Source organism: Jaculus jaculus, chromosome 1 (assembly GCF_020740685.1).
Source record: "Jaculus jaculus isolate mJacJac1 chromosome 1, mJacJac1.mat.Y.cur, whole genome shotgun sequence".
NCBI classification, from domain to species: domain Eukaryota; kingdom Metazoa; phylum Chordata; class Mammalia; order Rodentia; family Dipodidae; genus Jaculus; species Jaculus jaculus.
Window position 1 is genome coordinate 305,400,209 of NC_059102.1, and position 15,933 is coordinate 305,416,141.

General features: G+C 44.7%; 1 protein-coding gene across 1 annotated transcript; it reads left to right on the forward strand.

Annotated features, from left to right (window-relative positions):
• Nucleotides 1-3,015: 3,015 nt before the first annotated feature.
• On the forward strand, nt 3,016-13,311 carry Myoc (myocilin). The gene is made up of 3 exons (XM_004658791.3): nt 3,016-3,647; nt 10,686-10,811; nt 12,008-13,311. The coding sequence occupies exons 1-3, from the start codon at nt 3,086-3,088 to the stop codon at nt 12,790-12,792; spliced, it is 1,473 nt and encodes a 490-aa protein (XP_004658848.1). The 5' UTR covers nt 3,016-3,085; the 3' UTR covers nt 12,793-13,311.
• The last annotated feature ends 2,622 nt before the right edge of the window (nt 13,312-15,933 follow it).

Below are 15,933 nucleotides of genomic sequence, written 5' to 3' on the forward strand. Positions count from 1 at the left end.
CTGAGCTGCGCGGGCTGGGGGTGCGGATCAGTGAGAGGAGTGCGGTGTGGAAGCTCAGTCCATCCCCACTAACCGCCGAGACCCCAGGGGGCAGAGACCACCGCGAGAGCCATGATGGCTGAGGGAGGCACACTGCAACAAAACAAACAAATTTAAATCTTCTTTCCCTAAGCAGGAGCCACAAAGGTTGAGAATGACTGCTGGCAGCCTTTGCTGGCATTCACCAGCTGGGCTGGAGTGACTGAAAATGCCAGGGCTGCTGAACTTTTCATCCCTGAGCAGCACCTGTAGCTGGAGAGTGAGGAGATGAGGAGGGATAGACTGAGTGACAAAGATTCCTCACACGGCAGTGGGAACTGACTGGAAAGGCCAGAAGGAGAGTCGACCACATGATCTTGGACTATGGAATGCAAGCTGTGTTGTGGAAAGATAACTGGTTGAAGTTGAGAGCTCTGCTTTCCGGTACTTTTATCATTCCTTTACAAACAAAGCCACCGTCATCGCTTAAGGTTCTCTTCCTCAGAAAGTCCTTTCCTCCATGCACTCGGTGGACAACAATGACCTTAGCCCTTACAACGTGTAGAAATGTTCCTAAGAGTAAAGACAGATGCAAACCACGTTCTTGATGCCTGTATGACTTTTTGTACATACGTGTAGTATGTGTGGTGTGGTATGTGCTGTATGCACTTGTGTGTGCAGATGCACACACCCCAGGCTAAAGTCTACAGAGGCTGGAGGAAAATGTCTTACACTATCACTTATCCCTTGTTTTTTTTTTTTTTTGGTTTTTTGTGGTAGGGTCTCACTCTAGCCCAGGCTGACCTGGAATTCACTATGGAGTCTCAGGGTGGCCTTGAACTCACAGCGATCCTCCTACCTCTGCCTCCCGAGTGCTGGGATTAAAGGCATGTGCCACCACGCCCGGCTTATCCCTTGTTTCTTTGAGGTGAAGTCTCTCACTGAACTCAGAGCTGCCTTTTACTCTTCTTCATCTCAGGCCCTCATGCCTCAAGCAAGTGATCTTACCCACTGAGCCATCTCTCCCAGTTCCAACTCCATGATAGTCTTTGGAAATTTTATTTCAATGATTATTTTTTTACCTCATTCAGGAATTAAGAATAGTACTTTCTAGTCAGCTATAAGCAGGAATCCAGTCACAATGTGTCAAGTTCATGTATAACTGTGGAACCTCAACAAAGAAGCTGGGCATAGTAACGCAGCATGGAGGCAGAGGTAGGAGGATCGCCTTGAGTTCAAGGTCACCCTGAGACTACATAGTGAATTTCAGGTTAGCCTGGGTTAGAGTGAAACCCTACCTCGAAAAACAAAACAAAAAAGAATAGCACCTATAGAGTAAAGTGTGTTTTACTAGTTTTGAGATGAATCTGCCTGGGGACATCTAAAATATTTATTATGCAATATTAAAAATGTTATTGTTTTCTGATAACCTATAATTGTTTGCATGCAAGTATTATGTTAAAATGCTCATGAAGCCGGGCGTGGTGGCACACGCCTTTAATCCCAGCACTCGGGAGGCAGAGGTAGGAGGATCGCCATGAGTTCAAGGCCACCTTGAGACTACAGAGTTAATTCCAAGTTAGCCTGGACCAGAGTGAGACCCTACCTCGAAAAGCCAAAAAAAAAAAAAAAAAAAAAAGGAAATACTCATGAAGCCACCACTTGCATATTGATTTGCATGAAATTCCTTGAACTCCTGGGCTTAAGAAATCTTCCTGCCTGAGCCTTCCAAGTACCTGGAAATACAGACATGTGACTGAGTGACTATAGTAATTATAGACTGAGTGAAAGCCTATGAATTTTAATTGGAAAATAAATTCATCTTTATTTTCATCTTTCTAAGTAATCATTTTGTCTCATCACAAATATAGCCCCATAAACCCAAAGTTACATTAACAATTTTGTTCTACCAAGAGAAATCATTTTTACATTTCATTACATTGATACAGGTATTGTGAAATATTTTTATATACTCAAAAACACGTTAAAATTATGCCTTCCATTAGATTTGGTTTTAACTTTTAGAAGCACACATTATATTTCAAGTTTTAAATATTTTCATAATCATAATTTAACATCATGCTTCCCTTGTGATTCTATAAACTTTTTGTGGTAGGATCTCACTCTAGCCCAGGCTGAACTGTAATGCACTGGGTAGTCTTAGGCGGACCTTGAACTCACGGCAATCCTCCTACCTTTGCCTCCTGAGTGCTGGGATTAAAGGCGTGCACCACCATGCCCAGCTGTGAGTCAATACATTTTATACATTTAAAAACATCTTTGTGAGAAGGGTTCCCCAGGCTTCACCGGTAAGGCTATGGGAGGTTGCACACGCACGCGCACACACACACACACACACACGTGATAAGAACTGGCTCAGAGGCTATCACTGACATGGGCATCTAAGATACAAGACTGGACTTTGAAAGTCTCATATTTAGCACTGAGGTGAAACAAAGAATGTTACTTTCAGCTGCTTTGTAGGAATGCCGAGAGCCTAACGGGATGCTGCCCTCCATTCTGTTTTGAGTCTCTTTCTCTGCTACAGGGACAGGATTGTGCTGGGCATATCTGTTTTCCCACTTGCTTGCACACTGTCCAGCACACAGTGAGCTCCACAGTGAATGGAAATGTAAACTAGACATAGCTCCCTGTTCAAATCAGCAGGTAACCATTCCCGTTTGGGGAGGTAGGCATGTGTGTATGAGCCTACACAAAACCAGGTAGAAATATAGGGGCTGTTACTGGAGTGTGGGGTGCAGTCAGTAGAAATTTTTAAAAAATGAATTCAAAAACAGCCTTCCAGAAGTTTATTTTCTGAGAGTCTTGCTGGCAGTGAGAGAGCAATCCCCTGTGCATGGCCCAGCCCAGCTTCACGTGGCCACCTCTTTCTCCCCACATGCTGGGTTGGCTCCACAGAATATATATGAGCCTCCCTGGACCTCAGGCACAAGTCAGTACAGCCAGTCATCCAGGCACCTTGCGGCACAGCAGTTTTCCAAAGAAGCCTCACCCGACCTCTACACAGAGGTCTTTCTGTGCTCGCTGCTACAGCTGTGGGCCCAGGATGCCAGCTGTCCAGCTCCTGATTCTGGTCTGCCTGGTGTGGGGAACAGGGGCCAGGACAGCCCAGTTCCGAAAGGCCAATGATAGGAGTGGCCGGTGCCAGTATACCTTCAGTGTGGCCAGCCCCAATGAATCCAGCTGCCCCGAGGAAAGCCAGGCTATGTCAGCCATACGAGACCTTCAGAGAGACAGCAGTACCCAGCATGCAGACCTGGAGTCGATCAAAGCCCGGCTCAGCTCCCTGGAGAGCCTCCTCTATCGCCTGACCTCGGACCAGGCTGCTGGTCCCCAGGAGGTCCAGGAAGGGCTGCAGAGAGATCTGGGTGCCTTGAGGAGAGAGCGAGACCAACTGGAGACCCAAGCTAGGGAGCTCGAAGTAGCCTATAGCAACCTGCTCCGAGACAAATCAGCTCTGGAGGAAGAGAAGAGGCAACTGGGGCAAGAGAATGAGGATCTAGCCAGAAGGCTGGAAAGCAGTAGCCAGGAGGTAGCAAGGCTGAGGAGGGGTCAGTGTCACCTAACCAGAGACGCTTCTCAAGACATGCTGCCAGGCTCCAGGGAAGGTAAGGTTACAGATGGCATAACACCTGGTGAGCGGGTACAGGTTCCCTTCCTGGTTTGTTCTTTCTCCCAGAATCTGCACCTCGAGCATAAGCCCTTCAGCAAGGAGAGCCAAGTGAGTACTTTCACATCTTTCTAGTAGTCTGACTTCTGGAAGCTTCTTTAGGCTAGGGTTCAGAGTTCCTGTGCCCTTTCATGACAACACTACCATAGACTACAGTAAAATGAGAAGCCCAAGAAGCAGGTAAGATGTGTGTGAAACATGATCAGTAGAAAATGACCAACACCATCCTTCTTAGATAATTATTCCTTGTATGTCTTTGCTCAGTGATTGTTATTTCTACCTTTGGTGTGAAGATGGCCTCTAGAAGATGTCAAATAATCTACAAAAGAAAAATGCTTTAATATTCTATCTTAGCAAAAGAAAGAGGTGACAATGTCTCCTTTTTGCTGTTTTGGAAATTTTCATCATTTTTATTCAATCTGAGAACCTTTCCTTTCAGGTCACAGACAAGTCTGTGTGGTGGCCCTTTCACTGAGATGGCCTTCCGCTCACCCTGGCCCTGGCTTGACGATGCGTCCATGGGTGTGTGCTGGGGAAGAGCACATTCTTTCCACTGGTTAGGCATATGTGTCACTTTTTATGAATGTTTTCTTCCCAAATAGTACTTTTTTTTTTTTCTGTTTTCCAAGGCAGGGTCTCACTCTAGCTCAGGCTGACCTGGAATTCACTATATAGTCTCAGGGCAGCCTCAAACTCATGGTGTTGGGATTAAAGGATTAAAGGCATGCGCCACCACGCCAGGCCCAAATAGTACTTGTTTCATGAGGAAACAAGTACAACAAAGTGTGGGACAATTAGTCTGGACTCTTTAAAGATGTCAAGAAATAAAGAAAAAGGGAGCTGGGAGAAGGGCTTTGTCTAGATGAAAGGTGACTAAGAGACTTGGTAACCAAACAGAATGCCCATCGTTGGTTGGCTTTGCATCAAGTAGAAAAGGCCTACAAGGGGAAGGTTTGAGATAAGTAAGGAAGTTTGATATAGACTGATTATTAAATGATCATTGTGCATTCATGTAATATAGTGTGCGCTTGAGTTCTCAGGTGTCAGAGAAGCATTATACTTATGAAGGATAATATCCTTGATCTACAAAGATGCATGCTCACGTGCTTAGGGCCCAGGTGCACTTTGCTTTCCAATGGCTCAGCAAAGACCATGAGGGGAAAAGGTAAAATACATGTGGCAAAATATTAACAATTAGGGAATTGATGTGACTAGAACATAGAACCTCTTTGATAGGTTTTTAAACCTCCAAAATTAACAATGGGAAAAACATTTTCTAAAACAACAACAAAAACACTTTCTACCTTCATAGGTGTGAAGTTAGGAAACATAAATCAGTGTTGCGTGTGGCAGGAAGTGAGCTATTTTGTTCTTTGTGCCTTCGTTTCTTATTTATGATGTGGCCAAAAAACATCACCTCCTGCTTGTAATAGTTTTGTGAGTTTAAGTGGGGTTTTTCCCCCAAATCTACATTGTTTGAATTGAAAGAAACCTAACTCTGAGTTTTACAACTGAGGAAAGTGAGCTGCTAAGATGCTCAGGGGCTCAAGGCTGCACAGTTGGTCTGTTCAGTGGTAGAGCTAAGACTTGAACTTTGTGCTGTGGGGTTACATGAAGAATTGTAATGACTAGAAGTGGGGTGTGACTTGCGTACTTGAGTGGGTGGTATGTGCATGAGAAAACAGAGGCAACACTTTGTCTTTTTGTTATCATGCGGTCATTTAACACATCTTTGGGAATTTATTAGATGTGTTCTCTTATTTTTTGTTCTTTCCAGCTGTTCTACTTTTTAAGTAGGACAACAGTCCATTATAACAAACTGCAGACTTGGAATCCTTTTCTAGTAGTGGGGCACTTTCATGCAGGAAATTGTTTTAGGACAGGAATATAGGACTGGGGACTGGGGAGATGGCTCAGCAGATAAAGGAGCTGCCTAGCAAAGCCTGTCAGCCTGGGTTCGATTCCCCAGGACCCAAGGAAAGCCAGAGGCACAAAGTGGTGCCTGGGTCTGGAGTTCATTTGTAGTAGCAAAAGCCCTGGTAGTGCCTAGTCTCATCTCCCCCCTCTCTCTTGAGAGAAAATAAAAATATTTTTTACAAAACAATATAGGACGTGGAAAGAGCCTGCCAAGAATCCAGCCACAGCATGCTTACTGGTGCAAGTGTGGAAATTGAGGACCGAAGGATGACTCAACTAGTCCACAACTGCAATTACTGGTAGCAGTGTTAGAACTAGAGTTCTGTCCTCTCCCTGAGGGTCAGTGACTTGCATGACCCATAGCTGACCTCTAGTTTATAAACCCTAAAGATACAGGTCAGCAAGGTACAGACAGGATTGCAACAAAAATTCTAGGTTTGTGAAACCCTACCTCAAAAAACACAAAACAAACTACTTCTAGGTTTGGTGACCAGGGGCACTCTGAAGGGCTGTAGTGTGGGCAGTGTTGGCAAGAATTGAAGTTTAAAGGGTTGGAGGGAGTGACACTTAGTAATAAAGGTTAAGACTGAAAAGATTAGCACCACCAAATTATCACCACCATCTTGTCTTTATTTTGTAACTGTTACATAGAGAAAACCCTCCTTAGTATTATAAATTACTTGTTCAGATATACATTCAAACATACATAAAAAAAAAACATTTTAGCTTGTGCAGGTGAATATACACACTTATACAAAGTGGGAAAGAAATACAATTCATCCACATAATAAGAAACAATTGGCTACTATGATCACAAAACAAGGTTCTTCTCTGCTTAACCTCTGCATTGAACAAGTCCCCAGTTGAACAGAGGCTGAAATGAGGGATTATAGGAAAGTGATTTATATAGGCCATCATCCCCAGGACAAGAAATACAGGGAGCAGGGAGACAGATTCAAAGAATGAATTATAAAATTGTTCACAGTGGACAACAGAAGTTGTCATAAAGGGGTCATTTATTCCTGGATCTGAGAGGGACTTGCTTATCTACCTGGGTCTGTCTCTTATCCATGATACTACAAAATGGGCAGCGGATGGTTCTTGCTGAACGCTCTACACAGTCAGAGAAGCCAGGGCAGAGGAGCTGAGCTGAGGCCTGGGAGGAGGCACATATGAGAAGCAGGTTGCCATGGAGACTCCTGAAGAAAGGTAGGCAGGATGTGGCTGAGCAAGAGGTGTATGGCAGGACCCTGTGGGGTCATTATGCAGAGTAGAGGCAGCAGGGGCGGCCTCAGAGCAGGGCCTGGCAAAATGAGCACCCGAAAGTGGATCACAGCAACTGAGCTGCTTCTGCCGAGTTCCACTGTGGTTTTAAAATGTCACTCAGTGATGAAATGCATCAACATGCACTTATCATTACTATAGCACACATTGATTCATGTTTTCTTAATATTTTATTTATTTATTCATTTGAGAGAATAAAAGAGGCAGATAGAGATAGAGAAAGGACACACCAGGGCCTCTAGCCACTGCAAACAACTCCAGACGCATGTGCCACCTTGTGCACCTGGCTTATGTGGATACTAGGGAATCGTACCTGGGTCCTTAGGATTTGCAGGCAAGTGCCTTAACCACTAAGCCATCACTCAAGCCCCACATTGATTCTTGAGACAGTGCACGTTAGAACAGCATGCAGGACAGTAATTAGCTAACTTTCATTATCACATTCTCATTTGCATGCAAATGAGTTAATAATGAATTTAGTTTCTAAGGTGAGGTCTCTGGAATTTGAAGTTAAGGGCAGAGCAGGTTTGAATTTTCCAAAAGTTTGAACCACAGAATTCTAATATTGAGGGTGAGGGAGATGGTTCAGAAGTTAAAGGCACTTGCTTGCAAAGCCTTCCGGCCCAGATTCAGTTCCGTAGTACCTATATAAAGCCAGATGCACCAAGTGGCAAAGTGCTTTCAGTGGCAAGAGGCCCTAGTGTGTCCATACTCTCTTTCTCTACTAAACTTTAAAAAAAAAAAAAAAAAAGACAGGGTGAATCTCATGTAGGCCAGGCTGGCCTTGACCTCAGTTGTATGAGGCTGGTCTTTAAGAAAAGGGAATTTTAATATTGAAATCCCTAAAAGTTTCAACTTGATGACTCAATCAAGTCATTAATATTTTGAAAATCATATTTTCTCTAGATATTCAAAGTGAAATGTGATTTTGAAACATTCCAGAGAAAGTTGAGTTTTGATGCATGTTTATTAATTACTTACAGTTCTTATGTAATCTATAAACAACTTGATATATTTGCGCACCTCAGTATGCTAAGACTCTGAGAGATTGGCCCACACGCTCAAAGCCACACAGCAGACCATGACAGCACTGAATTAGTAAACTACAGCTTTGGCTCAGTTTAGGCCTCTGTGCATAGTCACGTCCCTGTCCTCAGTCCTCTTGCTAGATAGTTCTCCTTTGGGAGTCTGTGAATTTCCAGGTGCTCCTGGCTGACATGACCGAGAAGCAGCCAGAAGGTTCCTAATCCAGTCAACCCATGGGCCCACTGGGAATGAGCCAACTGGTCATTCTGGAAGCTGTTCCCTAACATTATATTTGACTGTGGTCCTTGTTTACCACAAGGAAGTGCATGAGGCATGGTACTCCTACAGAGCAAGGGAAGGTAGGGGAGCAGGCTCCTGCTCGGAGCCCTGGAGCATATGATTACCAGGACTAGAACACATTCAATCCTATTTCTGTGCCCGTACTTCTCTAGCAGAAGAGCACAGGGGCTCGTTGCTTTCTGCAGTGTGCTGGGAAACCCGCTGGGCTTGAGCTCAGCCCAGGCACACTACAGCCCTCCCTAAACCTCTAATGAGGAGACAGAAAACCACATATTAGATGAAAGCAGGGCCTTTTATTTTTTTCAAGGTAGGGTCTCACTTTAGGCAAGGCTGACCTGGAATTCACTTTGTTGTCCCAGGCTGGCTTCCAACAGAACTCACCATGATCCACCCACCTCTGCCTTCTGAGTGCTGGAATTAAAGGTGTGCTCCACCATGTCTGGCAAATCAGGGACTTTTAATGGAATCATAAACCATGATAAATACAGCAACTGTAAGATTCAAGTAAACCTCATATAGCAGCCTGGGGCTACGGAAGGATGTGGGGGCCAAAGACAAATTTGGAAATTCCTACCTTACCAGGGAAGGTGGAGCTCTGTCCATCACACAGCAGAGCAGGTGTTGTTTGCTCCAGGCATGAGAGCCACCACAGCTGCTGCCAGTCCCCTCCCCTAGTGTGTGCAGGAGGGAAGGGCGACCGGGGACCTGTGCCACCACACAGTGGAAGTCATGAGCAGATGGGGTGGGTGCCTTCAGAGCACTGGGGCTCCCAGGCAGGGTTCTGGTTTCTCTGTGAAAGGGTCTGGCCAGGGCGAGGTTACAGAGGTCCCACCTCTGGGACCAGGCTGGCCTCCAGTGGATGTCCTTACAAATTTATGGATGACCAACCAGAGCAGAGGAGCAAGAGACCCTCCTCCTCCCATGTTGCTCTAGCGCCCTCTACTGATGTCGTTGAGTAGTGCGCTCAGTTCAACTGAGAAAGGTGCCTTGTTTGGCTGGTATGGCAAGGCTCTGGAAGCCAGTGCCTTAGAGCTGGCACACTCCCCACCCCAGGGTACAAGAGATCACAACTGTCAGAAGACATGAGTTCAACTTGCATCTCCACCACTTTCGAGCTGTGTGACCCTGGAAAGCTGCTCAACACCTTTGACTCTACTTTCCTTATTTACAAATGGGGATAATAATGTTCTTTCAGAACTGTTATGGGAAGTAATGAGTGACAAACACTTCACACTATACCTGGTTCACTGGACACAACTAGCAATGGCAATAATTAACTTGCACTTGGTGCCCACAGAAGTGCTAAACGCTGAAACTTTGAAGGCACCAGATCCTTGATTTACATGTAGATTCTTTTAAATATGGAACTATTAATGATTGCTAGTCACATTTTTATTACACACTGTAAGAGGGAAAGAGAGAAGGGGAGGGACAGAGAAGGAGAGACCGAGGGGAGAGAGAAAGAAAGGGAAGGGTGAGAGGGGAGATGGGTACAGAGAGGGAGAAAGGAAGAGAGGGAGGAAGGAAAGAGGAGAGAAGATGGAAGGGGAAAAAAGAGAGAGATGGGTTAAAGAGGGAGGGGAGGAGGCTTCTTCAGTTCCTTGGTGCCCCCATTTCAGTTCTCTTCAAGGAAGTCATCTGAAAAGGCCTAGCTTTCTTTCCACTTTATATCCACTCAGGCTAAAGTGGACACTTATTTCCCTTTTCTTTCTGCGGACTTATGGGTGTATACATTTACTTTTTAAAAGACACACATGCCGGGTGTAGTGGCTCATGCCTTTAATCCCAGCATTTGGGAGGCAGAGGTAGGAGGAAAGCCATGAGTTCAAGGCCACCCTGAGACTGCAGAGTGAACTCCAGGTCAGCCTAGACTAGAGTGAAACCCTACCTCAAAAATATAAAACAAAATTAAAAACAAACAAAAAAATCTTAATCCATTCTTATATTTGCATATTACAAGGACAAAAACCCTTAAATTACAGCAAAATTTCAGCCAGTTCAATTCAGACATTCAAGAAGATGCTAAAAACTTTTTTCATATCCCTGAAATCATACTTTACCTACTCATATGTCAATCTCTCTAGTGAAAATTATATAAATTATGTGAAAATCTTATTGTATTTTGTTTTACTTGGATATCCAATTCTGTGCTACATAGATTGTTCTAGAGTGTATTGTTTTAAAGCTTTTTAATTATGCAAATCTTCATTCACAAATGCAGATAGGTAACAAAAAAGCCCACTGTAGCCATCACCCCAGCTCCAGTAACTTATCGCCATGGTCCATTATGTCGCACCCTGCTTACCCTGCCCTTCCCCCGTCACCTACACCATTACCTTAAAGCAACTTTCACATTTTGCCTTTGGGAACATATTAAATACCCTCCACATAGTCAATCATTGCACCAGCTCTTCTCAGAGTATAATTTTGTCTCTTTCTTTTAACACAGTTTCTCAGTGGAATTTGGACACATTGGCCTTCCAGGAACTGAAGTCAGAGTTAACCGAAGTTCCTGCTTCTCAAATCTTGAAGGAGAGTCCATCTGGCCATCCCAGAAGAAAAGAGGGAGACAATGGTAGGAAGTTAGGTTTCTTCCCTTTTGAGCTCACCTGCCTTGGTTTTTGTATAGTCCTGTAGTCAGAGTTGGGAGAAAGAAAGTGTCCATGGGGGCAAGGAAGGACAACTTGCCTACAGGGAGAGGGAGAGATGTAGAGCCCTCTACCTGTCTCCTTGTCAGGTCAGGTGTGAGGAAGTCGGCCTTTACCCTCAAAGTCCTGAACTGGGGAAGCCAGGCTGGGCCAGGTTATCTCTTACTAAAAACATTTTTTCTGACCTTCGGCCATCAAGGGAAAATACATGCCCTCACCAAAGTGTCCCCTGAAAGAAGACTGGTTTACACAAATACTGATGGCCTGTGGTATTGACAATCACTTCTAACACAAAAGGACATGTTTGGGAATGGCATTATGAAATATTCAAAGTCTGATTCTCTGAGAGATGGTCAGGAGTGGTCACCTTCTGTGAGGAAATGGAAGGTATCTATTAAAGCATAGAGATTTGTAATTCCACTAAATCGAAATTCTCAACTATCTCTCTATTCACTACAGTTAAAACATTATATTCTGGTTTCATTGTATTAAAATGCTGCATGAAGCCAAGCATGGTGGCACATGCCTTTAATCCCAGCACTTAGGAGACAGAGATAGGAGGATCACTGAGTTCAAGGCCAGTCCGGGACTACAGAGTGAACGCCAGGTTAGCTTGGGCTATAGTGAGACTCTACCTCATAAACAAAAAATTAAATGATGCATAAAATATGTGGCCTACCAGTTGGGACTTGGAAACTTCATTTGATAGAGACTTAAATTTCTCTCTTTTTCTGTAAATCAGACTCGGAAGTTGAACACCCATGCGTCTTTGCCACGTTTAGGAGAGTATTAGATGCGGCTGAAGTTTTCTTTGCTGCCTTCTGCCTTATAACGTCCTGAGAAGTTCGTTTGTACCACACATGCACATAACATTTGCTGCATATTTCCTTGTACCGGGTACTCACCATGCCAAATTACACGGAAGGCTACCACAGCCTCTGTACCCCAAGCACTCTGATCACTCCCTTTTACAAATGAGAATATTGAGGCTTTGGGAGCTAAGTACCTCAGTGGACCCAATGTATCCCTAACCTTCTCTGCTCGGCTTCCACATGCTGGCTGTCTACGTTTGAAAAGATTATTGATATGTAGTAGTATGTTTTTTTTTTTCTCCACTCATCAGGGTGCGGAGCGCTGGTTTGGGTGGGAGAACCTGTCACTCTGAGGACCGCTGAAACCATCACTGGCAAGTACGGCGTGTGGATGAGAGACCCCAAGCCCGTGCACCCCTACACCCAGGAGACCACATGGAGAATCGACACGGTGGGCACAGACATCCGCCAGGTGTTCGAGTACAGCCTCGTGGGCCAGTTCGAGCAGGGCTACCCCTCCAAGGTGCACGTGCTGCCGCGGGCGCTGGAAAGCACGGGCGCCGTGGTGTATGCGGGAAGCCTGTACTTCCAGGAGGCCCAGTCCAGGACGGTGCTCAGGTACGAGCTGAGCACCGAGGCCGTGAAGGCGGAGAAGGAGATCCCGGGAGCCGGGTACCACGGACAGTTCCCGTACTCCTGGGGCGGCTACACAGACCTCGACCTGGCGGTGGACGAGAGCGGCCTGTGGGTCATCTACAGCACGGAGGAGGCCAAGGGCGCCATCGTCCTGTCCAAGCTGAACCCAGAGAACCTGGACCTTGAACACACCTGGGAGACCAACATCCGCAAGCAGTCGGTGGCCAACGCCTTTGTCATCTGCGGTACCTTGTACACCGTCAGCAGCTATTCCTCCGCCGAGGCGACCGTCAACTTCGCCTACGACACTGCCACCGGGGTCAGCAAGACCCTGACCATCCCGTTCAAGAACCGCTACAAGTATAGCAGTATGATTGACTATAACCCCCTGGAGAGGAAGCTCTTTGCCTGGGACAACTTCAACATGGTGACCTACGACATCCAGCTCTCTGAGGTGTGAGAGGCACCCCCAGCCCCCAAGTCAGTCCTTCCAGCAAAGGCAGAAGGAGGTGATGTTCGGAGCTCCTGGGAGGAGCGAGATGAAGGAAAATCCAGCCCGCGAGACCCACACAGCTTCTCTTTGTTTCTGAAGCTTTCATCAGTCCAGGAGGATGAGCACAGTCCTCATCTGACTGCGCAACCTGAAGCCTTAGCTAATATCACAAAATAGGTTTCTTTTCTTCTGTCAACTTTTAAAGAGGGATTTTCTCCCTAAGTAGTTCACATTTTATGGAAATTTAGGCCCAAATCTATAGGCATGGCAGTTTCTTCACAATATCATTGCTCTTACAAGTTGTGTGGTTATGATAAGACCCAACAAGAAGCAGTAGTCCTAAGAAGAATCTGCTCTTGTGGCCAAAACTAAGCCTTTGTAAGGTACATTTACTACCAGTAGTTTCTAATGATTCATATAGAATTTAGTTGTGTATTTTGTAACCTTTGCCTTGTGAAATAAAGTTATCTTACATCTTGCTTGAAATTTGTGGAAATCCTTTGTTTGAAAATACAAGTTCTGCCTGGGTGTGGTAATGCACGCCTTTAATCCCAGCACTTGGGAGGCAAAGGTAGTAGGATCACCAGGAGTTCAAGGCCATCCTGAGATTACATAGTGAATGCCAGGTCAGCCTGCACTAGAGTGAGACAATAAAAAAAAAAAAAAAGAAAAACAAACAAAATAACCACCCAAGTTCTGGGATGGAGAGATGGTTCAGTAATAAAGGTACTTGAAAAGTCTACAACCCAGGTTCAATTCCCCAATACCCACATACAGTGAGATGCACAAGATGGCACATGGGTCTGGAGTTCGTTTGCAGGCAAGAGGTCCTGACATGCCAATTCATTCTCTCAATCTCCCTCTCTCTCCATTCTCTCCAATTTCCTTACTCCCTCTCCTTCTTTCTCATTGCAAATAGAATATTTTTTAAAAAGAATTTGCTTGCAAAGCCTGATGTCCTTAGACTTCATTCACTAGTACCCATGTAAAGCCAAATGCACAAAGTGGTACATGTATCTGGAGCTCATTTACAGTGGCAGGAGGTCCTGGTGTGCCCATTCTCTCTCTCCTTCTCTCTCTACTCTCTGCTTACGAATATACATAAATTTAAAAAATATTTAAAAAGAAACACAAATTCCACGATGGGTGCAGTGGCACATGCCTTTAATCCTAGCACTCGGAAGGCGGGAGAGGATCGCTGTGAGTTTAAAGCCAGCCTGGGACTATACAGTGAGTTCCAGGTCAGCCCGGGCTACAGCGAGACCCTACCTTGGGGAAAAAAAAATTAATTAATTAATTAAAATAAATGAAAACAAGTAAGTTCCAGTCATAAGATAATTCTTTGGGGCTAGACAATGTGATCACAGATGCTAAAGGAGTGTGTGTAGCTGGGCATGGTGGCACACACCTTTAATCCCAGCACTCGGGAGGCAGAGGTAGGAGGATCGCCATGAGTTCAAGGCCACCCTGAGACTACATAGTGAATTCCAGGTCAGCCTGGACCAGAGTGAGACCCTACCTCGGAAAAAAAAAAAAAAAAGGGTGTGTGTGTGTGTGTCAGAGAGAGAGAGAGAGAGAGAGAGAGAGGGAGGGAGAGTAGTGCCTGTTTTTGAAGTTTTTTCTCAGAACAACACAAGACAAACAGTGGAATCTTTGTCTTCCCACCTCTATCTGTTGATGGTCTTCCAAAACAATATTTGTATTTCGTTGTTAGCTAACCCTCTCTTACCCTAGATCCCCTTCAGGTCATATCTGTTGTTATGGGGATCAGTTTCTCAAGCCACAGCCTCAGGTAAACAAAAGTTATAGTGGTTCCCCCCCTGTTTTAAAAATTGTGATAAAATACACATAACAAAATATCTTGGCCATTTTTTGTAGTATTAAACGATTTTTGTGCCAGCTATCACCACTGTCTAACTCCAGAACTCTTTCCATTTTGCAAAGCTGAAGTCCTACACCCATTAAATACATCCTTCCCCCTCTGTGTATGTCTCATTCCTTATCTTTTTTGGTAAGGGCAGCAGCCATGCTGTATTAGCAATCACTCATTTTAACCTAATTATCTATTTAAAACCCAAACTCCAAAGGCAGTCATGCTCTAAAGTGCAGGTTAAATATCTCTTATCTGAAATGCTTGGCACAGAAGTGTCTTGACTGTGTTCAGATTTTGTAATATTTGCATATACATGGTGAAATATCTAAGGATGGAATTCATACTTTAATGTGGATCACTTTATGCTTTATGTGCTCCTGATGCACCTAGTTGGAAAGCAATTTTTTACAATGCTTTTAGTGTGACCTCATTTTGACTGACCCATCACATGAAGTCAGGTGATATCACATCAGTACTCAAAAAGTCCCAGATTTTGGAGCATTTCAGATTTGGGATTGTTCAATTTAGGGATGTTCATCTTGATTTAGGATTCAGACTTCTAACATATGACTCTTGAGTGGGGGGATGCAATTCAGTCTATAACAACTGAGTATTACCTCTCTCTAATCTCTAATACAAAGAGACCAATCCAAAGACTAGAAAACCCAGAAGTCAGAATATGTGAATTCATTTACCCGCTCAGCTTCTGGTTACTTGCTGAGAAGTAAGAGATGAGGAGACACCTTGAGTGGTGTGGGGAGTCACCACTCTACACACAGGCAGGTGAGGCAATCCTGTTTGCCTAGCTCGACCCAGGGCTCCTTCTTTCCCTCCACCAGCTATGCTCTGGCTTTGAGGGAAAAAAAAAAAAAAGAGTGCAAAGCCTGAGACCCAGGTTCAACTTCCCAGTAACCAGGTAAAGCCAGATGCACAAGGTGGCACATGTCTGGAGCTCATTTGTAGTGGCTAGAGGCTGTGGTGTGCCCATTCTCTCCCTCAAATAAATACATACATACATACATACATACATACATACATACATACATTAATTTTTTTAAAAAAAGAGGGCAAAGGAAGAACAGAAGGAAGAAAGACACTTTCTTTTCTTGTCTTCTAGGATATCAGTCTCCTACATCACTGACTGCTCCTTTGCCTTGTGTTTTGTTTGTCCTTTTCTGTTTTTTGTTTTCCTGGTTCCTCCTTGTAGCTCCAGTCTGTTAAGGTAGAGGCGCTCC